General features: G+C 43.9%; 1 protein-coding gene across 3 annotated transcripts in view; it reads right to left on the bottom strand.

Annotated features, from left to right (window-relative positions):
* LOC139333347 (FH1/FH2 domain-containing protein 3-like) overlaps positions 1-24,057 on the bottom strand; it is an 85,329-nt gene that overhangs the window by 8,973 nt on the left and 52,299 nt on the right. The window contains exons 6-19 of one of the 3 annotated variants that reach the window (XM_070965660.1): positions 11,641-11,735; positions 10,642-10,753; positions 9,819-9,913; positions 8,940-9,083; positions 8,551-8,798; positions 7,011-7,142; positions 5,575-5,637; positions 5,026-5,136; positions 4,737-4,871; positions 4,396-4,446; positions 3,378-3,568; positions 2,296-2,826; positions 1,290-2,209; positions 393-551 (exon numbers count right to left, since the gene is read on the bottom strand). In XM_070965660.1, the coding sequence (XP_070821761.1) occupies positions 393-551; positions 1,290-2,209; positions 2,296-2,826; positions 3,378-3,568; positions 4,396-4,446; positions 4,737-4,871; positions 5,026-5,136; positions 5,575-5,637; positions 7,011-7,142; positions 8,551-8,798; positions 8,940-9,083; positions 9,819-9,913; positions 10,642-10,753; positions 11,641-11,735 (2,987 nt within the window). The remainder of the gene's footprint in view (positions 1-392; positions 552-1,289; positions 2,210-2,295; positions 2,827-3,377; positions 3,569-4,395; positions 4,447-4,736; positions 4,872-5,025; positions 5,137-5,574; positions 5,638-7,010; positions 7,143-8,550; positions 8,799-8,939; positions 9,084-9,818; positions 9,914-10,641; positions 10,754-11,640; positions 11,736-24,057) is intronic. The other 2 variants (XM_070965662.1, XM_070965663.1) reach the window with 2 other exon arrangements.

Below are 24,057 nucleotides of genomic sequence, written 5' to 3'. Positions count from 1 at the left end.
GGGATGCAGCATTAATCATTATCTGCTGATGTGAAGTCCTTCAAAAGTCCATGGTATGGTTTTTAAAGCCAGCTGAAAATATGCATGTGGAGCTAACCTTTAATCATTGCTGTGATTAATTACGTGAGAACAGCCAAAAAGCCAGCCATGCAGCCAGAAAATCACATGATATGTCAACATTGTGGGTCATCCCATATATATAAGCTAAATCTCTCTTGTTTGGGGAAATCCATCAGCGGACTTTGGTGTGCTGAGTAAATATCGTTCAAGAAAAGATGTTTATTTTGGATCCTGTGAGCTTGAATGGGTTTTATTTGACGGACTAGACTGTAGTTATACTATGAAGTACCAATTTAGATACAATATATGTCTTAGAGGAGAAAAATGGTTACCTCAATGCCTTCTTTGTTCAGTGCGTACTCATCGAAGTTGAGGATGGCGGTCTTGATGGTGCGGGGAGGAGGTAAGACAGTCAAGCCGATGTTTATAGCGTTGCTGCGTTTTGAATCCAGGACTATGATTTCTTGTCGTTTGCCATCAACAGCCGCTTTCTATGAGAGATTTCAAGAAATAAGGGCGTGAGCGTTGCTTATGAGATTGTGTGTCTTGGGTAGTGGAAGCAGTTCTTCATTGTTAGAAAATACAAAAAATATGTGTAAAAACACATCCGACTCTTCAGCCTTTATTACAAAATGGAGAGTGGATGTCTTAAGGGTTAAGCTACTGGCAAAAATAAAAAAATAATAAGGGCTTTTCCTCTGGTGAACATGAAACTTGCTCAGAAAATGTTGCAACTACGTGCAACATTGAGGTATTATCAGTGAACATTTAACAGTTTGCCTTGAGGGTGGTACAACAGGGGTCATTAAAATAAAACTGTCCTCCAGGAGGCATGAATTAAACTCCAAATTAAGTAATGAACAAAGACATCACTGAAGAATTTAGTGTTATTTATCATTTTAAGTCTTATTTTGTGGATGACACATTCTGTTAAGGTGGGCCTATTTGTGTAGTCTGGAGGTCTCACTAATATTGAGAGGAGTTTCGACCATTTTAAATGCTTACTCCACCCTGTGAATCCTAAGTTATGTGAGACACCCAGAGGGATAGTAGTTTGGCTAAATATATCACTAAACCCACATAATGATCCTTTCTCACATGGTGCCGGATAGCAGGAAATCCTGAGCTATGGCAGAGAAACCGAGGCTAATCGGGACTGCAAAATAAACCCCAAAGTGCAGAGTAATACAGCATGGTTCTACTGTAACAGCAGTACAACACTAAGTTACCTTGGTGACAGGCAGCTCCTTGGATTTGGACTCAAACAGCTGCTCCATCTTGGAGGTGTCCAGTTTAATCGGCTCCAGCTTGGACCAGAGGGACTCCTTACAGAATTTATGGTTCTTACACTGCCAGTCCATGGGACGCACCTCGTTCCAAAAGAGACGGATGGTCTTCTTCTTCTTCTGGAAGAGAGGCGTGTCCCCTCGACTCAGCTGAGGGGAGGGCGGAGGGATTGGGGCCATAAATGGTGGCGGCGGTGGCATCATTTTGCCAAGCATGGGAGGAGGAGGGGGGCACCCAAACAGGGGCGGCGGTGGTGGCAGGGCAGTGCTGCATGGCGGAGGCGGAGGTGGTGGTATCAGGTCACCTGACCCCATCACACTGTCCATATCTAAAATGTCCTCGTCATCCTCCTCCCTCAAGTCTGTAAAGTCCATCTCTTTGATCCGCAGCTCCCTGGGGGTGGCCATCAGCTGATCCCAGATATAGTCCGACTCTTTCTTAGGGGGTGACGTCGATGAAGCAGCGGTCGATGATTTGTCAGTCTGCTGCTGCTCCTTCGAGGCCTCCACTTCAGGAGGAGATGTGAGGCCTTTGACCAAATCTCCGAACTTCTCAGCCACAGCTCGGACGTTGCCCTGGTTGTCCAGATGTCCCACCTCCAGTTTTTTCACATTTTCTTCTCTGGCCTGTCTGTGAGCTTCCAGTGTGGAGATCCTGCTGGCCAAGCTAGCCACAGAGGAGTCACTGACCTCTGTCTCCTTCTCACACTTACATGTTTCTTTCTCCGTTTCTGCTACATTCTCTTCTTCATTGCTGGTGGTCTTCTGAGCATAGAGCATGTCCAGCATGAAGCGCTTGCTGTTGAGTATTTTGTTGCACTGGTCATTCACATCCGCGTCTTTAATGCACTGGGTCCATTGGCCTGTTGAAAGCAGACAATTTTGACATTGAGAGAAATACACGCAGTTGATGATCAAAGTAAGTGAATAACATTACCACCAATCATACCTGCTTCAATGTCATTGGTGAGTTTCTCCTCCCGCTCCTCCCTCTCCAGAGTGCTACTCGTGGAGGAGATGCTGGATGCAGAGCAGTTGTCCTTTTCATTCACTTCCTCGTTCTGTCTCTCCTTCTCGCTCAGCAGTACGTTGTCTTCTACATCCCTTTCCGTCGGTTGCTCCTCCTCTAATTCGACATTTGTCTCCGCATCAGCCTCTCCCACCTCTGCCACATCCGCTACCTCCGCTTCCTCTACCTGCTCTTCAACCGCTACCTCATCCATGCACTGCCTCTGTTCCTCAAGCTTCTCCTGCTCTTGCCTCTCTTCTTCCTCCTTGGCCGACTGCTCATCAGCCGCCGGCTCTGCCAACACATTCTGGCCACACTGAGTCTCAGCAACGTCCTCTGCCTCTGCAGGCGACTCCGCCTCAGTCTGCTGCTCGTCTGGCTCGGGTGGAGGTGTGGGGGAAGGTTCCGTTAGTTCTGATGCTGGACTTTTGGTCCTGGACTGTGGGTCAAGGTTTGGCTCTGAGATATGTTCTGTTCATGGAAAAAAAAAAAAAAAACATGGTAAAAAATGACTTTCAGTACTTCTGTTATGTGCCTTTATATTATCTGTTGTGACCCCATTATATATTCTTTGTTTACTGTTAAAGCAGCTTTACATCACATACTGAGGTATCCTGAATTGCACTGAGATAAATCACAAATTCACAAAGCAATACTTTGATATATGATAAATGACCTTCAAATCACTGACGGTGTTCTATCAGAACTTCATTTAAGCCATTTTACTATTAAGAAAAGAAGATCTGTGTGCACCTCCCCTCCTCCTTATGTTTTATTCAGACATTTTGATATTGATTTCTAGAGTCAAGTAGGTCTTCTCAATAACTCCTTTCAACTGAAGTGCAGCTGAATCTAATTTCTGTGCAATAATCACCCTTGAAGTGTTACTGCCAAGCCCACAGTGTGTGACAGGTGTGCTGACAGGCAATATTGTCTCTGCCAGCTCTGCAAGCCAATATTACACTCCATTCCTGCTCACTCGGGTACTAATGATGAATAAATGGTTGGCAAATGCCATTTACCCGACGTCTGATGTGCAGTGGCGGCGGGGTCCTCCTGTGAGACGATGGATGAAGGTGTGGTACAGCGGGATGCTGAGCGGCTGGCAGGGTTCGTACTCAGACATAAAGTGATCTCTGTCCGTCCTCTTGTCGGCGCCCTGGGACGCTCTCGCTCAAACTCCTCAGCAGCTAGCCGCTCCACAGCTTTGTACCTGCAGTAACAAAATGCAGCTTTAGGACGTCTGCCCACTGTGGTTTAGATGCCTGCTGATCTCCACTCAATGTTAATTTAAGTCTCAGCCATTTAATATCTGACAAACAGATAGTTCTGAAAACCATTTCAGGGTTAGAGACATTCACAAGTTCCTTTCTATAACAAACCTCCAAAGAAACTGATCAATTCAAAATTACTGGTTCCTCAAAAGATTACACTTTCCCGATATGAGGCCTTATCCAACAGCAGTAAAAAAATTTACAAAAATCAGGTTTTAGTTACTAATACCTATGATGTCAATATTTCTGCTGTGAACAAATATGACATGTTTGCTGTATTCTAGGCTAATTATGGAAAAATGGAGCTGTAATTACTCAGAAACTCAAATGAAGACGAGTGACGCCCAACGTGCCGTTTAACATTTTTGCCGTTCCTGATCTGAGTTCACACACACCATAAAATCCGATGAGATTCATGTTCCAGTTCACGGGGTGAAATAGGTGAAGGCATTAAAAAAGAGCTATAACTCACATCACACACACACTCGCACACAAGACACAGTCAGAAGGAGAGAACGGACCAAATCCATGCCGAAACACAATTCCACACTTGTCCTGTTAACTTCGGGACGTCTTAATGACGAGCATGCCTAAAGGGGCTCTGACACCTATAATTCAGCCTGAAGCTGGGTGCAAACTGACTTCACATCTGTTATCTATTTTAAAATAGGATCTCAAAGCATTCGAACACCTCCTCAGTTGTTTGATATATCTTCACTACTGCAGCATTATTGTGGATCCATGTGAACCCATGAAATAAACTCACCTCTCCTCTCTGGCTTGCCGCGCTTCTTCCCTCTTGTCTACGTAATCTCGACTGAGATGGAAAGACAGAAACAGAGCAAGGGTGAGGCAATTTAGGACCAGATCAAATAGAACCAGAAACTTTAAATCTGATGATTGTTTAGCTGAAAATGAGCTGGTAAGTGCAAAGAAAGCCAACGGAGTATTGTTAAAAGCTAAGACAAGACATCTGCACAGAACATATGCTTTTACAGACTCCTTCTGCCATGATTCAGAATATCTAATGATCCTCACGAAGACCGACCCAGCTTTGATCAGACTCATAGTAGATTTGTTCTGTCTGACTGGTCAGGTGAGACTAACCTGAAGCGATTCCTCTCCTCTCTTTCGATTCTCTGCAGACGCTCCTCTCTTTCCAGGCGTCTCCTCTCTCTCTCTGCAGCCAGAGACTCCTGATGCTGTCTGTACGAGGACGTCAGCAAGCCCCCTAAAGCAGGTCTACACGGCAAAGACAAACAACTAATTTAATAACATAATCAAAATTGAGTGATTGTTTTTTTTGTTCTGATTTAGGTACTGGCACATTTGGTAAAACAGGAGCTTTGCAGATGGTTTGCAATAGTTGCAGTTCTGCAAAAGCTGAGATGCCAACCTGTCAACCGGTTTGGAGTCTGGTGTGGAGGGTGCTGAACTAGTGAAGCGATGGATGGGGGATGTAGGAGCCTGGTGCCTGCCAGGGTATGGAGTGCCATTGGCACTGATTCTGTTAAAAGAAGGGGAGAAATAAATGCTTTGCTCTCTCCTGAGACATTTCTCTACTGAAAGACAGAGAGGAAGGCCGAACATCACTTGAAAAATCTGTGATGTGATGCAAAGGACAGTTACACGGAGATATGACTGCAGATACCCTTCAGATAAACTCTGAAGGGTATCTGCAGGTGCTTTGCTCATGTCTGCACATGGGGGCATTTTGTCCTTGAACAGCTGCACAACACATCATACGTAAATAAAAATACTTAGCAAAGACGATGGAATCAATCTCTAGAAACATAGTAGTGTTCAGCTATTACTGTTGTCCCACTGTTCAACTACAAACCTTTCCCTGAACCTGTATTAAGGTAAATCACAGGATCTCAGAGCCATCTTACATCTTGTCCCTGCACACTCCTGTTACCCTTGACCTGTTGACTCTTGGCCTTACCTTTCAGCCCAGCAGGGCTTTCTAGGTGAGTAAGATGTAGGAGAGTTGTTTATGTCTGTCATACTGAAGATGGAAGTGAGAAAAACAGAGTAAGGTCAGTCACCCCAAAGATAAAATGAATAAAAGTTAGTCACACAAACGAGATAGTGAGGGAGCGGTCGGAGGAAGGAGGGCTGCAAGACCACACAACAACAGAGCCGACAGGGGCAAGACAACGTCTCTGTCTGTTTTAGTGTGCTATCTAAGAGGCTATAAATCTACCATAAATTTTCATAAATAAACTTCTTTTAGAGGCTTTCTCTTCTTATCATCCACTGCATTAAGAAATGAATTTGTACTTTGATGGCAACATGGATGCACTCTGAGCAACTGCTTTGCCAGTTCAGATTTGTTTCTATTACTGCAGACTGTCGCAGAAACATGGACAGCTAGGACACAGTGACTCCTCAATGCTTTGAATCGATTTATCGACTGGATGGATTAAATGTGGCGCATGGCCACAATGAAAGACAGATGAGTCGTAAATGTTCTGCAAAATAACATTTTCCAGCAACTGAGAAAAGGAAGTCATTACGACTTTCCTTTTTTTAGTACCGTATGTCTTTGGAGATGAAAGATGCAACATAAATCACATATTTCTACGCATTTCCGGCCGTCGTGATCAAGAATTTTTCAAGGATGACGGAGAAACAGAGGAATAAAACTTCAGCATGTCCAACACAAATAACGTCATGGGACTAAAAAAAGATGCAAAGAATACTTTAGATTTTAGAATGACTACATCTGCCTGTACTCATGTGATGCTTGCGGGTGTCTTTGCTGAGTGGACAGTGAGCTACAGTGACACGCAGACACCACTGATAGGGAGGACATCGTGTTTCCACATTGTGAGGCGCGATAGCCTGGATGTAAGATACACAGATGAGCTGTAGCTCCTGCCTTCTCTGTCCTGGCCCTTTTCGCTCTTCTCGGACCCAACGGTCACCTGGCTCTGGTTCAAATCACGGGACGAAGGGAGACGTCGGGGGAGAGGGAAGAGGGGTGAGGTTGGGGTAGACCGACACGTGCAAAGCCTGGCATTCTACAGAGCAATGAGGAAGACACAGTCGGGTGGCTGGGGAGGAACACACCAAGGACTATGCATCCTCTTTTTAGGTGCAACGGACACAGGAGATGACGCCCTGGTCTTGACGCTGAGATATTTTCTCTGCCCTTCAGGGTCACTGGCTTTAGGGAGGATGTTGGCCATACACTTAAAGTTGAGACACATGTTAGGAGTGTCTCCTACAGCTGGAGCCACACTAGGATGACAAAATACAAGAGAGTCCAAAGGGAATAAGGAAAATAATCATACTTTCAAGCGGAGGAAAAAGTAGGGAGATACTGCATGGGTAAATGGGAAAACTGCGTGGGAAAGCACAGTTGGCCCAAAATACCTGTGAGCGCCCTGTCTAGAGGACTCAGTGACTGGGTGACTTTCATCATCTGCCTCTTCCTCGTCCTCCTCCTCCTCCTCCTCCTCCCCCTCTCCTTCCTCCTCCTCTTCCTCTTCTTCCTCTTCCTCTTCTCTGTGGCGAGAGGAGGGGTCGAGGGTTGGAAGGAGGAAAGGGAGGATGTAGGCAGGCGAGAGGGAAGAGAAGTTGGACACAGACAACATGAAAACACATGGCAGAGGACGCCGTCGGAGAGACAACACACAGAAATGACAAACACTAACAACAGGCTCGAAAGCAGGAAAGCATTAAAGGAAATATTAGTGCTGAGCAGAGACAGCCGTTGAAAGATGTACGAGAGGGTTCATCAGAAAATGTTAGAAATGGGTATGTACAGCCAACAGATACAACTACATTCAAGTGCAATGTCTATGGTAACATTAACACAAAATAAATAGAAAACATCTCCCAGTGATTATAATTAAGGAGGAAAATATTAATTTCAATAACAAGTGTTAGAGGCGTTAGGAGCTGATGGTCTGGACTACATCGCCACATGAGTCAGTGGCCGGTTGGCTATTTGGATCTCTCCTGGTCGTCTGGATTTCATTAACAATATGGAAACCGGTGAACTTCAAAGGCGGCTTGGATTTCCTGCAGTGAGCTGCGAGAAGCTAGTCTGGTATCCTATGACCTGCTGGACTGAATTTAAGTACACCTATAAGCCTGAGTGCTACCAGGAATATGGGTGCATATGCCGCTTTACGTTACGTTGTGTTACGTTGGAATCAGGAAAGACAGTAATCAGTGGTGACCTAAAAGACAAAAGGCAAGGCATCAAATAATTCCCTGTTTAAAATTTAATTCCAGTTTTTGTCTTCTGACATATGACATATAAAAAAAGTTTTTCTGGTGGTTTTATGGGGCACAGTCCAAGCTGCTGTGCAATTTAACAAGATTGCAATATGCTTCTTCTTCCGAATCACCAGTTGTGGTTTGAGTTTGTGCAGTCACAAAGGTTTGCTGCCTTTAAAAAACAGAAGTGAAATCTAATGGACTCTCACTGGAGGAAGCATGAGACCGAGCAGATAGCTCGTATCATGTGTTTACAGAAGCTTCCTATTTCCATCAGTGGCAGGAGAAAGTCTCTGACAGTGGGAAAATGAATTTCAATGTCACTTTCCAGCAGCAGTCTCCTCTTTGCCTTTCTTTAAATTACTGTATAATTAAATTCTGCTTTAGCTTGAGACAGAATCGCCAAGTCTCTCCAAGACTGAAATACAATACAACACTTGCAGTCAAGCAGTTTCCTGTGAAACAGAGTAATACTCCACGGGCCCAGGAATAATTTGTGATTCCTTTTTAGTTGCGCATATCTCTCAGGGTTTAAAATATACGAGATCAAAACAAACCCTCCTGGCTGAACCTTTTACAGCCAGGATCAGACCAAGTTCAAGCTAAAATGGGAGCGAGGATGAAGTTTCTTTTCTTCTCTTGAATATCTTCCACTTTTCCGTTTCTCTGCGACCTCCCGCCGCCTCACCTTTCGCTGATGTCTTCGATGCGCTGGCCGCCGTAGGGCAGGAAGCTGCTTGCATTAGTGTGAGGGCTGCTGGGTGATGCTGGGGCAGAAGCGTGGCCTCTGCTATTCTGGAGCGAATGTCTCCGGCTGCGCCTTCTCTCCAGGCCACGCCTCTCGTTGGTGCCGCCGACACTGGCCCGACGGCGGTCCTTGCGGCCGCTGGGAGGCAACTGGGTTTCATCGTCTCCGTCCTCATGACGGAGAGTCATCTGGATCATCACAGGCATCACAGAAGAACTGAGTAAATAAACTGTACGATTGTTGTTCATAAACAGCAACCTTGGTAAATACTTTCTGGGATATGAGAGGCCATGTGACCTACAACCTATGATGAGACACGCATTCCTGACCTCATAGATGTTGAACTGCTCTACGAGGTCGAGGTCAGTGCCTTTCCTGCTCAGGTGTCTCTGGGCCATGGCTTCAATGCTCTGCTCCTCCAGACAGTCCACCATGTCGTAGTACGAGTCCTGGTCTGGGAGGCCTGCCAGAGTCTGAAACACAAACACATTGATTAAAAACAGCATATATAACAGCAATATTTTATATATTAACCTGTGAGAGAGCAAAAACACACTGGTATAATCAAGAGAGACAGAGAGGGAATAAAACGACTGGAGCCATTTTGTTTAAACCTTGTATTGAATCTGTAACCAGATATGGCATCTAAATAAATCAGTCACCACTATTTAAGACACTTAAATCGTCTGTATTTTGACTCCAGTGTAATTAGAGCCATTTCTTTCTGTGCTCTATGAAAAACAGGGCAGGTTCATTACAGTATAAAGTTATACATGCAATCCACATTCCTTTTATTCCAGCACTCTTCTGTCGCTGCTGTTTCAAACTACTACAGCAGCTCCTTCACTTATAAGGTGGAGCAACGGGTGTTAATGGGTCACACTGTACTGGAGTCCTTTAGAAAGACTTCATCTGGGTGACACTGCAATAAAACTCACAAATACAATCAACACGCAGACTGAGTTTGCACCTGATTCAACTGAGCTGATTACAGTTTTGGAAACAATGCTGCTTCGCTGAGAACATTTACACCTCAAGTCAAAAGACTTTTCTCCTGGTCCAGATGAGAAACCCAGATGTGGATTGCATTTTAATACAATGTGTAAGAGGGGTTTGACAGACAGAGACTGACAGACTCAAGGAGCAGACCATGTTAAAGGGTAAATAATTAGCTAGTCACTAGCCCGAGGTGGTATTCATTCACTGACCTTATTGATGAGTGTCATTGCATACACCAGCAGCTCTGTATCCACTCCATCCTTCTCATCCAGGATCTCCATGATGTTTGACCACAGCTTTGTGCCTGCGTGCGACACATTGCATATCACGAGACAAACACACAGCGAGACAGAGCTACCCGTATTTTCACATGGACAACGGATAATAATGAAGTCTGAATCCACCTGCTCATGCGAAGGCATAAAATAAAACGACTGAAACCTCGCAGCTCCACCAGTGTGCAAGAATCAAAACACAAATTGTTTTGTCATCTCATGGCTCCAGCAAGAGAAATGCAGTCATAGCAGTCTTCCTCTAGTAAAGCAGCAGTGGAAAAACAGAGCAGCCAGAGCCAAGCAGCCTTGTGTCTCTCACACACAAGGGTCAAGTCCATCTCCTCCTCGTCAGGACACTGGGGATCATGTTTAGTCTCCTTACGCAACAGCAGAAGTGTCGGGATAAGATGGAGCTGAGACAGAGGGATACCCGACCCCTGCACGCTGCTGCTCAATCCCCTGTTGTACGTCGCAGTACAATGTGAGGCCTTTTAGAGCATCAGGTAACTGAATCCCATAGCAGACGGGAGTTACAGCTTTTCTCAACAAGCCTCGTTCCATGCAGGGCGCTGCTCAGGACGACTGATCTGACTCCTGCGTAACAGGAGACTGTGATCTGTACGGTCAGCTGAGCAGCACTGCAGCCAGCATGGATAGTTTGATTACCGTATTGAAGGAAAAATCTACCCAAAAAGGGTATTTTGATATTGACTTGAACGCCCCACTAAACTGCTGGCTGTTTAGCTTGTGCTCTTACCTCTTTTGGCATCCACCACATTCACAGCCTTTATGAGCAGGGCGGCGTTCGACTCGGTGTACTCAACAAACACCAACAGCAGCTTCAGGGCTGTCTTCACCACCAAACGGAACTAGACAAGGAGAACAATAAAGTTAACACAGACCACCTAAGTCCAAGCACATAACAGACAATCCATTGAATTTCAATTGTCAACTATGTTCTTGTTGGAACACAAGGATCAACATGGCACAGAGAGCTGTGCGTGGCAGCCGCTGAACTTCCAACTCACAAATGGCATCCTATTGTTTTATTAAAGCTTTTCCTGTCTGAACCATCTTGAGAGGTTTGATAAGAACCTCGTGTGAAGTTGAGGCAAATGGGAACATGTTGTTCTGTACTCAAACAGAGTGGAAATAGCAAGAAAGTAAAAATGACGACAATGACAATAAAACAAGAACTGGGTTATAAAAAAGAGTCTAAAAATGCTGAAGCTAGTATTTGAAATTTAGGAGAGAAAACTATTAACAGCAAAGCTGTCACAGTTGATTTGCTTGAGAGTAAAAATCCACATCATGTCAGTGATGATTAAACCATCAGAGTTAATTTAACGCTTCTGAACAGCTGCCACATCAGCACTACGACTGGACAAGCAACGCCCCGGTGATCATCGTCAAACTGACTATTGGTGATGGAAATGTGCCACATAAAATGATTGGGAAGACAGGGTTTTGATTAAAAAAAAACAAGGCGGATGCCAAATATTATTTCAATATTCACACAGGAAGGAAGAAAAGTAATTAGTGAGAACAGAAAACAGTGGGGTAAGAGAGGATCATCTGCTGCAAATATGCTGCGCATGTGGGAATCTGGCCACTAGAGGGCTGAGGTGGCTGTAGTGACAGGGCTTTCAGCAGACCATTTCAGCCTTTGTCAGAGCACAGATGGGGTTACTGAGTTGATTTTTACAGTGCACCTACTGTGCTGGCTGTGCTGAAAATGAACATTCATATTCTTTACCTTGGATCCGACCAGGGTGTAAAGCCACTGGACTGTTTCATTGTGAGATATGAGGCCGTTCATCCCATCCACGTACAGCATTATCTGTCCGAGAGCTGAAAGAGAGAGATGGGGTCTGGTTAATCATCTGCCATTTCACTTTTTTTTTTTTTTTTTCCTCTTTTCACTAAAACCTGAACATCACATTTGTCTCGCAGTCCTTACTCGCTCCTCAGTGTTTGGTGTCTGTTCAGAAGACTGATCATGACTCTCAGTGGAACCTTTTATATGCAAAGCAGGCGAAACATCACCTACCTGTTTGGCTCCTTTGAGTCCTAGAGAAACCCTAAATATGCATCTTGAGCTTTGCTTTGTGCTAATTGTAAATAGCAAAATAAGTTTGTTAGGACAGTAGGTAAAACTCTGAGAGTACCCTGACTCACCCTGTATGTCTGAAAGCCGGACCTTGTCGCATGTTATATGACCAAAAACATAGATTTGAAGTGGTGGTCACATACTGTATGCATGTATAAACAAGCACTCACACTGATACACACTAATGTGTATTGTTAGTGAAAAGGGTTAATGACATTCCTCTGCCCACCATGATTAAATCTACATACAAACTGGAGCTGCTGTGGAGATAAACCTTTCACAAATCACAACAGTTTGGTGCACAAGAAGAGTCTGGAGGGAAAACATTTCAGCAGTGTGCCTCAGTGGATGCTGACACGACTTCCATCTGTAACAGGATACATAAATAAGAACATAATAAGAGCCAAGGGATCTTGATGGGGGGCAGTAAAAGTGAAGGGCTTCTGTTAAAGAAGGAGACGGGGGAGGGGAGACAAACACCGCTGGACACCAGTGGAACAGACAAAAGCTCCTTTTAAATATGGAGTCTTTTTTTCTCTTTTCACCAGCATCTCAGTGGCCATCCACACAGCGACTTAATGCATTCACACAGAAGACCACAGCAACAGGATGAGCTCAGCTTGAACCCACTGCAACTTTAGGTGATAGATTAGCTGACAGAGGAAAAAAGCTGGAGCATAAACATGTGAACACATCGAAAGTGGAACATTTTTGGAAGGCCTGTTTGACTATTTCTTGGCAGACGCTGTGGCTGTGGGGGGTAATGCCTGTGAGAATTTTTGGAAAAAGTCAGTAAGGCCGGTCACGTCTTTTTCAAACATGACAAAAGGTGAGCTTGTACTGATCAAATTCAGAGATGTATGACTGGCTGGAGAATTCTTCACAGGCTGCAGAAACTGACACACCAGCTGTTTTCAACTGTCAGAAATCCAGGAAGAAATAACAAAAACAGGCAGAGTTGAATCTTTGACCAACAACTAGATAAAATACTTCAACAGACTTAAAGCTCCTTAAAACGGTTTCTGCTGACATGTTTTGATGAGAGGCTGCAGCTTCTGTCGTATATTTTTCCTCCCCTCTTCTCTGGAGGGGCATGAAAATCATGAAAATGCTGTAGATAAGCCAAAATTCCCAGGTGCAGCTGCTGCGTGTGCATGGTGCATGAGAGTGTGTGGGTGGATGCATGAGTGCGTGTGTGTGAGTGTGTGTGGTGACAGGCCCACTGCTGCTGCAGTTCATCTTTTATCAATCAAGGCTAATTACTCACAACATGTCAGGCCAGAGCATTCCTAAGAGTCCTCTCCTGCAGCGAGCTCAGAGTCGTGTGTCAGCAGCGCCGTGGACAATATGGCGAATCAAAGCAGACCACATCAGAGTGTGTTTATGAAAACATGATTAACCCCCTCAGTCAGCGAAGGCCATAGTGTCAGCCTCTCGTGTAACACTCCCACTTTGTATGGGACCAGCGCTGAAAGATGAGTGACAGCAGTAATGACATGACATACAGCTGGTCTACTGAGCCCAGAATGGGATACTGTGAGCAGAAAAAGCTCTAACTAGCATGTAAAAAAGTGGCTAAAATAACTTTTCACAGCAATTCTTTATAGACAGACACAAACACCTGCGACTTTTGCTGGATGAGTAATGAGCTGCACGCTCTTCTTGTCAAATTGGTAGCCGATGTCTGACCCGTGGTATCATCACTGCGAAGACTTTTATCTCTTGTGTGCACCTGTGTACAGTATCTGGTGAGGTTTTGAGGAATGTCCATTGAAAGCAGGGGTGAGAAGAGATAGGCGGCCTTAATGAGGCTTTTGAAAGTGTCATTACACAACGCGAAGGTTCGGCCGCTGACGGATGAGACGTTGCTGATTGTTCTTCAAAGTTGACCACGAAACAAAATGGCTTTTAGATCATTCTGACATGTTATCATAAGAGATTATTTAAAGACACCATCAGTCGGTTAGGAGTGGCTTTCTTACTTAAGCATGCAGCCAAGCAAAATAAAATCAGAATAAATGTCTATATCGTATGTGAATTTAATTTGGCGAGCAGTTAAGATACAGAAATGATATGATATTCAAACATTTATGAACCACGCCAGAAACCACACAATCATTACCCTTTTGTCTCAGATTCATTAAAACTGCTGCTTCATGGAATTATTCAATGCCAGCTGCCACTTATGTACAATTCAACTCTGAGTAGCAGAAACCACATGGACTGCAGCTACCCTGTGAGCAGTTAGGTAAAACGATACTGTAACTGCTTTAAAAAAAATAAAATTACCTTTCATTATGGGAAACTGCAACCTTCAGAGTCTGGTCAGAAACTGTTTAAAGGAAACATCTAATTACTCTCAAAGCAATCACCTTTGTGAACTTCAAATGGAACTGATTTCCACACACTTGTGATTAAATTAGTCATGAAACTGCTCCGGAAAATGAAAAGCAACCTGTGTAGTTGCAGTCCAGGCTTTAAAAGGGTGACCAAACCATTACAGTATGGCGTCCTTTCCCAGTCTTGTACCTTGTGACTCGCTGAGTCTGTGTGTCCAGAACCTGGGATCTGTTTTTAAACTCTGCAACAGTCAGTCATCGATAACTTTGGAAGAGGGTTAATAAAAAGAACATGTGAGTGCTGAGTCTGTATAAGACACCCTCCACTTCAAGCACTGATCCGGGGCCAAAAATGTGGGCCTCCATTCGAGTAATCATGAGCAGCTCTACAATACCTCACACAAAGTACAACAATAACATCGCTAAGTCTCTTTGCATGTATGGCACGTAACGAGATGCTGGCAGACAATGAGCTTCCTTCAAAACACAGTGATTAGAATATAAATGTAAGCCATTATGGGAAGGGATAGCAGAGGAGGAAAGATTTAGCTAAAAAGAAACTTGGAAGTATTCAATGAGAAGCCTGGCGTCTGTGCAGCGCTCTCACACTCCCATTTCTTTCAATACTTAACATACGTTTGCCTTCGGTGTAAATACAACATTTGAATTGTACTGAGTTGCAGAGAGGAACCACAGACCCACCGTGTGGATGAGACAGACCCCGTTCCTGTGTCTGGACCAGAATTCTGAGAGACGTAAAAACTTCAGCAACTGAGGTCGGCTGGAAGTGTTTCTTCTGGGCCTCTCCCTCTCATAAACCACAGCAATTATCTTCCACAGCCCCAGGAATGTGCAGGAAAGGCTGCTCCCTGACCACTGCTGAGGTGAGAAGCACTCTGAGGTCTGGGTGGCAGCACCAACACGAGCCAGTTGACTCATATGTGGACATAAAAAAAATCCTTATCTATGAGGACGCAAGAAATCAACAGCTGCACGTTCAAACTCCCCTTCCACTCACCACTCTGCCGCCTTCGGTTTCATTTACAATTTGGAATTTATCAAAACTGGGTCAGCCAAACTGTGTCAGCGTGCAACATTTATTTTACCAGGACTTTAGGAAAGGGGCCAAATCTCCATCCCATACAGTCCGACTTAGATCCTCTTATCTTGTTATGCTCTTAGGCGGCACTCAGGGCTGAAGTGTGCCTCCCTTTACTCACGTGACCTGGATGTGCTTTACTGCAAAGTCTGGAAAATACTGAAATGTTCTGCCACATTATGCCCCCTAAATATTGAAGTATAAATTGATTTTTTTGTCCATGTTGATGGTAAACATGTTAGCTTACTGATAGACCCAGCAGAGCAACATTAGCATTCATTTTGAGTTGTGTCTGGGCATTTTACGAACTTAAGTCCAATGTATGATTTCCGTTTAGCGCTTTGGTCTCCACCAACTCCAGCATGTCGCCGTTTGGTGCTGGGAAGGTAATGTTACAGCGCGTTATGGGAGCTTTTTCACATGAGAGCTGCAAGAATGAACCAAATCAGTAAAGCAGCAGGCTGTAAAACCAAAACAGTTAGCTAAAAGAGTGAAGCTCTGCCGAGATGAGGGGGAGCGCAGAGCCAGCTTCATAAAACACTGTCTGTTCTGTAGAATTTAGAAAATTCATTTCAAAAAAGCAGTGCAACATAAAATGAAAGATTTCCTTTTGTTACTTACATTTGTCATTATCATATTAGGGTTTACCATAAAAAAAGCAAGTTTAGTACTATTATACTGCTCTTACTGTATATGAACAGGATAAGACGTGTTCATGGGTTACGTTCCATTTGTTATTCAGCTAATCACCCAGACCATTAGAGCCAGACAAACTGCCTCTGCCAGACCAATTCCAGTCACCGAGCCGGCTGCCAGACTTACATTGAGCCCCATACAGTAAAACAACAGGGGGACGCTTCCATTTTCAGTCCTGAATACATGTCTGCCAGAATCTGACACAATTTACTGTGGGCCTAAGCCCAAATAAATTCCCAAAAGACAAACAAACAAACCTAATGGACTAATAGCATGAAGTAAGGCAGGGGAGCCTCTCCAGTATTTGGCTGAGTAAGCTCGACAGGCACTGCGGACCTGATGAACCACCGCAGTGCTGAGTCGGACACACTGAGCGGAGAAGACAACAATGCTAAGAAGAAGATAAAAAGGCTAAACATTACTGTTTCCTCCACCTCTGTATTTACAAAGTATGAAGTGGATAGATTAAAGGTATTACTGTACTAGAAAAATGTTAGAAAATCATTTTAGGACATTGAACAACTGGGGAAAGCCCAACAGATGAGCTTTTCCCATCCCATCCAAGCGGGGAAGACTTTGGAGAAAAGCTACTGCATGACATCCACCCACTTGTAAAGCGAGCTGAAAGATGAGCTGTGGTAAATTCTTACTGCTCTACAGAGAGTAGTGGTGTGATTCGCTCTGGTCCTGGCCAGCCATATGCTGAATTCAGTCCCAAAATACAGTCAGCTCCCAGGAATCAGCCGTAAAAACCCACTCGAACGCTGAGGATTTCAGTCTATCTGCCTGCGTGCTACATTAATGCAAGAGATTTATTTTTTTTCCAAATGATAGTTTATGTATCTTAGACAGCAAGGTCAGAGATGATAAAATAAGAGCCGGAGAAATGAACCAAATCAAACATTCTTACAATATAATTGCCTTGTATACTGAATTCAGTTACAGTAAAACAGGCTGTGGTGCGGGGTTGTAATCCCACTGCCAGGGGGTTTGCTAAGGCTGAAAATCCCAACAGATGAAGGGAGAAGAAAAAGGGGATGCAGAATATAGGTCACGCAGGTGGGGTTGAATTAGGTTCAGATGGAAGCTCATGTGAGGGGGATCTGACGGGGTCTGTGGGGGTCTGCAGGGTCTGACACAGGGGGAGGACAGGGCGGGACGTATCCGGTAGGAACAAGGCTCTAAGTTTAACCAAAAACATGACAGCGGGTGATGTTTTTCTATTCAGTTAAAGGTCGTCTGGTCAACTATTTTTTGGTTTGAAACTTTTAATTGTTCACCTCTTGATAAAGGACGTTAAAGGCTACGTCCACACGAGAAATTTTCATTTTAAAACAGCATTTCAAAAAGAAAACAATGCCCCTTCAGATGAGCATTTTAGGACCATCAGAAATAATCTCCATCCAGACTAACACACCTGAAAGTGCAGATGGGCAACAGTGTGTCAGTGTCTGCCTCCTGTGCATGTGGGCTGTAGTAACATGGTAAAATGCAGAATCTAACTGCATAACATCTGCTACCATCGGCAACAAGGTCAGCAACGCCTGCATATTCATTATCCATGTTGAATGAACTGCTGTAAGACATATATACATGCTGTTTAATTTTTAATTTCTTATGGAAAAAGGTTACGCGATAGAGGCATGACAAATCAGGGACTAATAAGACCGATCAGGAAGCAAATGTGTGTGTCTGCGTGATTGTTTCCAAAGGTTTTAGGGGTTCTAAGACGCTGGAGTCATGTGAGAGCTTGGTGTAAATGCAGCAACAGCTATGCGCCTTGAAACGTTAAGGTATTAAATGACAGGTGGTGGTATTTCTTGAAGACACGTCCACGGAGCATGTACAGTAGACTGTAGTGTTTTAGTGCAGCACTGAGATGCTGAGGTCAGTTTGAAAGCTGGTGATTTAATTCAATAGAGAGAGGCCCTGCTGGAGGCAAAGACGAAATGTGGCAGTAGAGCAGAGAGGTTGTAGGCGAAAACCATATGTAGCACTCATTTCCTACATTTCCTGTCACTTCCTTGATCTCGGACAAGTAAAGATGCTAAATTATGTAGCCTATGATGATATCACTGGCTTTCTAAAGAGGACAAAACCTTTTTGAGAGCTGTTGTGTGTCTGTTGTCTGTTTGTGTGTGTGTGTATTAGCGAGTTTTAGCAAGCTTTACACAAAGGGGCAGCAGGGGCATTGGCTGGCTCTGAGAGTTGCAGGAGATCGGGTGGAAAACATGCATTATGTTCCCAAGGGGTTCCATTACAAACCAGGAGTTCAAGTTTCTATTGGTACGACAAGGGCATTCCTGGAGATCTCCCTCTGGCTTCAACACAGCGCTCGTCCACATGAGTGTCAGCAGTTCCTATGTTTTCCCCGCTCGAATTTCCTTTCTCCTCTGAGATTTAACGGGACATTTCTTCACCTTCTCCTACGCATCATTCTCGCATGATCACGTCAATAAGGAAGCGATCACACCTAAAATAACCAGAATATGCACTGATACATTTACACAAAGCCTCTCAATGGAGCCCAGACAGAATGGAAATGTTTATCCAGACCATGGGCCATAGTAAAGGTCTCCCCCCTCTAGAACAGACGACCTATAACACAGCCAGACAACACAATACACACTGTTTCCAACAAGAGCGTCCAACACCACTGTTAACCCAACTATGCCTGGGTTTTCACTTAATGCTCAGTGAAACGGTCCAACCAGCAAAGAAGGAATTCAGTTATGCTCTGTTAAATGTTTAAAGGACTTAGGTCAGGGCATTACACAAAAACACTGATCTTCACTCAAAAATTAAGAGAAATAAAACGTCACTGAAATTTTACAGTCAAGCTAGCAAAATGAGCAAAAAACAGACATTGTTAGAAAGTTTCTTTGCAAGGAGGCAGAGGATGAGCCTACGACTTCAAAGAGAAAGAAAGCTGCATTTAACGGACAGTACCAGGAGTCCTACTTAAAATATGGATTTATCGCGACAGGTGATTCCCACGCACCAAGCCCGCGATCGACTCTCTAATGAGGCAATGAAGCCTTCAAAACTGCTTCGCCACTTGCAGACCAAGCACCCTGCATTAAAAGACAAGCCTTCGGAATTTTTTTAAAGAAAAAAGCGGGAACAGGAAGGACAGAAATGTTAAGGGCCAAAAATTACTAAGGGCCACCACATCAACAAATGCAAGTGCACTGAGAGCATCATACTTGGTCGGTATTGGCTTGTTTGGTCGGTCGAGGCAGATGGCCGCCCACCCAGAGTCTGGTTCTGCTCGAGGTTTCTGCCTGTTAAAAGGAAGTTTTTCCTCGCCACTGTCGCCAAGTGCTTGCTCATGGGGGAATTGTTGGTTTCTTTGTAGATAAAAGAGCTTGGTCTGTACCAGCTCTATATGGAAAGTGTCCTGAGACAACTTCTGTTGTGATTTGGCGCTATACAAATAAAATTGAATTGAATTGAATTGAATTGGTGGCTAACCGTATTGCTAAGGCTAAGAAGCCATTCACTGTTGGTGAAGAATTGATCCTGCCTGCCACTAAAGACATTTGTCGTGAACCTCTAGGAGAGGATGCGATTAAAAAGATAGCACAGGTGCCTCTGTCGGCTAGCACCGTTACTCGGCGCATTGAGGAAATAGCAGAAGACATTGAGACACAATTGCGTTAAGGTGAGTTAGATTTTTCATGCACTTTTTTACTAATTTTTGTGGTGTATCTGTATCATATTTTGAAGGCATGTTTAAATGTTACCATAGCGACCAGAGAGCATTAGGGGGCAGAGCATCGATGTATAAAGAGAGCAGAGGGGCAGACGGTCGTATCATTTTATTTTGATGTATTTATCCGCCACACCTCAATGGCCGGTCCGTGAAAATATTGTCTGACATTAAACCAGTCCTTGGCGCAAAAAAGGTTGGGGACCACTGCCTTAGACTACAAAGACGGAGTGAATAAGTGAAATTAGCAGCTACTGTGTTGTGCTGATCTGCCACATACTGTATAAAATGTGATGAAACGCCACAGAGACCAACAACAATTTCAACAAAAGGGTCTTGTGTTTCAGGTGCACTTGTAGCCTCGTGAAAAAGACTGCTGCCCACTAAAGTTACTGCTGTGTGTGACACTAAAGGCTGGACTGAGTGCTGTATTCAGAACAGTGTTCCAGGTCCCAGACAGTTTAAGAGGCAATGAAACACTTGAGCACATCTCCCTTTCCCACTGAGGCCCTTTGCATATCTCCCTCTGGAAACCAGGAAGTCAAGGCGCTTTAACTTATGGCATTATAACTGCCGTGTCATTAAAAACAGAAGATCTCAAAATGGTAGCGGGAGAGAGAGAGAGAGAGAGAGAGAGATAGAAAGAGAGAGGAAGAAAGGATGAGATAAAAGCACAAAATGAAATATGGGCATGACTTATTTGATACAGTAATACTTTTGGACCGTTCACAGCACAACTCCCATTTCTGTGGTAGCAATAAATTCACAAATATAAGTTATAGCATGTTAGCCTATGTATATACAATATAATATAGCATGAGATGAGATATGGCCTTCTGAGTATGACGGTAATTTATGCAATGTTTAGGAATGTGTTTTCCAAGACGGCTTTGAAAGGTGCAAAAAAAGACTAAAAGTCTAAATTCCTACACATCAAAAACTTAAGCGTCACTTCCAATTCGATTCCTGTCGAGACTTCGAGATGGCAAGTGTTTGGTAAACAACAGTGTGCAGACAGAAATGGCACGGCCTTTAAGAAGTGTAAACAGAGAAAGTGTTGCTAAAAACATAGCTTATGGGGAGGAATGTCTACTGTGCACATTTCAAAGCAGGGAATAATTGCTTCAAGTCGACTGTAATTGGTTTGTCTTTAATCTGCCCTCGATCTGCCGCTCCCATTTTACGGTGAAGAATTAAACACAGTTGTTACTTTTGTTGGTGCTCTTTCTGTAAATACTACAAGCAGAACGATGATCCAGGAAAAAACCTTGTTTTTGTTCTTCCACCTCCTCTCCCAGTTTTGCTCATGATAATAAGCACCGTAGGGATCTTTTTCTTACCGCAGTGAAAAAGCTTGAGCTCAGTGCACAAACGTCTTTGACCTTTTGCACGAGCTGCTTTCGTTTTAGGGCTGCTGCTTACTGTGCTGTCAACAGCGATGTCTTGCTGTGACAACCAATTATGTTTTGTTGCATGTTAAAGACTGAAACAGAAAGTCTTGTAATACCGCATGGAACAAAAGCATACAGGGGATGGACAAAATAACAGAAACACCTTGCTATATTTTGCAGTGTGTGCACCTGTGCTTCAGCAATTTGATTTGATGATAGCCTATTTGGACGTTTAGTACCTCTGCACTGTAAATGTAATGTGGACTTGATAACTCAGTTAAAAGAAGTGATTATTGGATCTCTCATCAGGCTGTATGTAGTTCACAAGATAGCTACACAAATAACCTTTGAAATGGAATAAATAAGATGAAATATAAGCCTCCAAAAATTTTTTTTAACTAGGTTAAACATAGTGAATCAGCTTTAGTGATAATGAACAAAGTTCAGTAAATGCTCAGAAAACCTTCCTGTCACTGTTTCAAAAAATTAAATGTGGTGTTTATCATGGATTTATTAACTAGGTAACATTCACTGTAAAGTAAAGCATTTTGTCTGTTACCTGGACGCGAGTCTATAGCCATGCTAGCATGGCTAGTTGTGCTAATGTCACACTGCTAACATCAGCATACAGTTACAATGCCAGCATGCTGATGTTTAGTCGGTGTAATGTTTAACATGCTGGGCATCTTAGTTTAGACACTGGAATTTAATCCATCCAATAGTTGTTGAGATATTTAACTGAACCACAAATGTGAACCTGCCGAAGGAGCTAGAGGAAAAGTCAGGGGGTTGCCAAAGTCAGCAGAATTTATATTGGGGATCACGACTGTCTGTCCAAAATTTCATGGCAATTCATGTGATAGCTGTCAAGATATTTGGGTCCAAGAGAAATGTCCAAGGAAATGTAGAGGAATGACTGACAGACTGACGCTGACGTCCCTAGAGCTGCTGACATGGTTAAAAAGCCAATTTTCTCTGTGATTAAACATTTTGACTCAAGGAAAAGTTTGCATCTGTTTTCTGCACCTGGGTTGGAGCCTGACGGTCAAAGACTTTGAGTAGCTTAAGCTTTCCACGTCACCAGCGATTTATCGTTTCAAGAACTATTTTGGAAATATTCTAAATGAGCATCTATGTTCTGTCTTGAATGAAACACAACCTCTGTGTCCAGTTAAATTCTGAAACAAAGAACATGTGAGCGCTTCTCAAATGAGTATCTCTAATGAGCCCTTCACAACCTTTGTGGCTCCTGTGTGTTTGCAGCACTACACTAGGGCAGAGTGTAAGGTTTACAGGAGGACCAGATGGCATAGGCACCTCTGAAAAAGTGACCTCACACCCTTCCCTTCTGATGGGGTGATAAAGGCATACATGCTTTCCCCTGGGCCAAAAAACGCAAGCCTCCAAGGAGCTGAGTGCAAGTCTGGAAGCCCTCTGAGCCAGGTGTGAGGGGCCCAGAGAGGGGCCTGACCCCAGCCAGGCAGAGCCAGAAATCCCCACATCACTGAGGGAGCACTAACTGGCCACAGACACCTCCAGGGCTTTGGGAAGATGGAATGAAAAAGTGAGGGGAAAAGAAAGAAGTGAGATGGTGTAGATTGCCGAGAGAGCAGCAGGAACTACCATTTACAATGACGGCAATGTTCCAGAGGCTGGGAACCTCCTCTTGTAAAATGCATGCAGACTGGTGTGCACGTGTGCCTTTTTCATCTACAAAAGACCATAAGATTGATTTTTATTCATGAAAGAGAGCAAGATTGTTTTGTCGGGAGGTTTTTTAATGCACACCAGACAGATGGGTTCAAGGCTGCATTCCTATTTCTTCTTTTTTTTTCCTTTTGGTGGCCTCAACTTGAAAGACATTACAGCAAAAAAAACCCACATTAGAAGTGATCAATGTTTGATACCAAACCAAATGCTGTTGTTGGTTCTCTCTCTCTCTCCCCGTCTCTCTGCACGTGTTAAAATTTCAGGCATCTAATTTACTCCCCTCCTGGGAATCCTTATGACATAGCTCCTCTTGGAAGTCATCAACCAGATCTGTATACATTTCTGACCTGTGCATCTGCGCCGCAGCACATGCTCGACCTGTGTTCTCCAACACATGGCTCACAAGGGAGGGCGATGTGCTGCACTGCTACACACTTCCTCAGCTGGTCAGGAGAAATTAGGTCAGGAGTTGAAACAGGTTAAATGGGCTTTTGGGAGAGAGGTACTTCGGTTTAGTTTCTCATGGTGATGCAGGGATACATGAGGGGAAACTGTCTGAGTCCACAGAAATGAAGCGATAAATTAGCACATGAAAGAATAAAGAGAGTCCCACAGAAACGCTCTGACACAGATGTTTTATCAGAATACGCTGGGAGGTAAAGGGAAAAAAGGACAGCACAATAAGGAGGAGTGAAACGATATGAGAAGTGGCCTCATCATTCACAGCACAATGACACTAACAACTCTTACATGTGGTCAACGCTGAACTTTCCAAAAGCCTGTCGTTCCCATCCTCTGCCTTGTTTTGGCCATTTACCTCATGTGATTTATCTGTCTGAGTCAGAGAACAGGCCAAGTTCACATGAAGAATCAAGCATTAAAGAGCCTACAGAGGTAGCGCTGGCAGGGGTCATGTTCATGGTTATGACTTGCCCCGGGGGGGGGGGGGGGGGGGGGGGGTCAACATCAGAACTTTGTCACAGACATCTACACTTTGCTCTTTATTTTTTTTTCAATAACACAAGAGGTCAACAATGAGTACCTCAGAAAATTAGAGAGGAAGCATTGCAGAACACGCTGCATCGAACTAAATAAACATGAGGGGGGGGGTTACAT

The sequence above is a fragment of the Chaetodon trifascialis genome, chromosome 7, assembly GCF_039877785.1.
Source record: "Chaetodon trifascialis isolate fChaTrf1 chromosome 7, fChaTrf1.hap1, whole genome shotgun sequence".
Taxonomy (NCBI): Eukaryota; Metazoa; Chordata; class Actinopteri; order Chaetodontiformes; family Chaetodontidae; genus Chaetodon; species Chaetodon trifascialis.
This window is presented reverse-complemented; position numbering and strand designations above follow the sequence as displayed.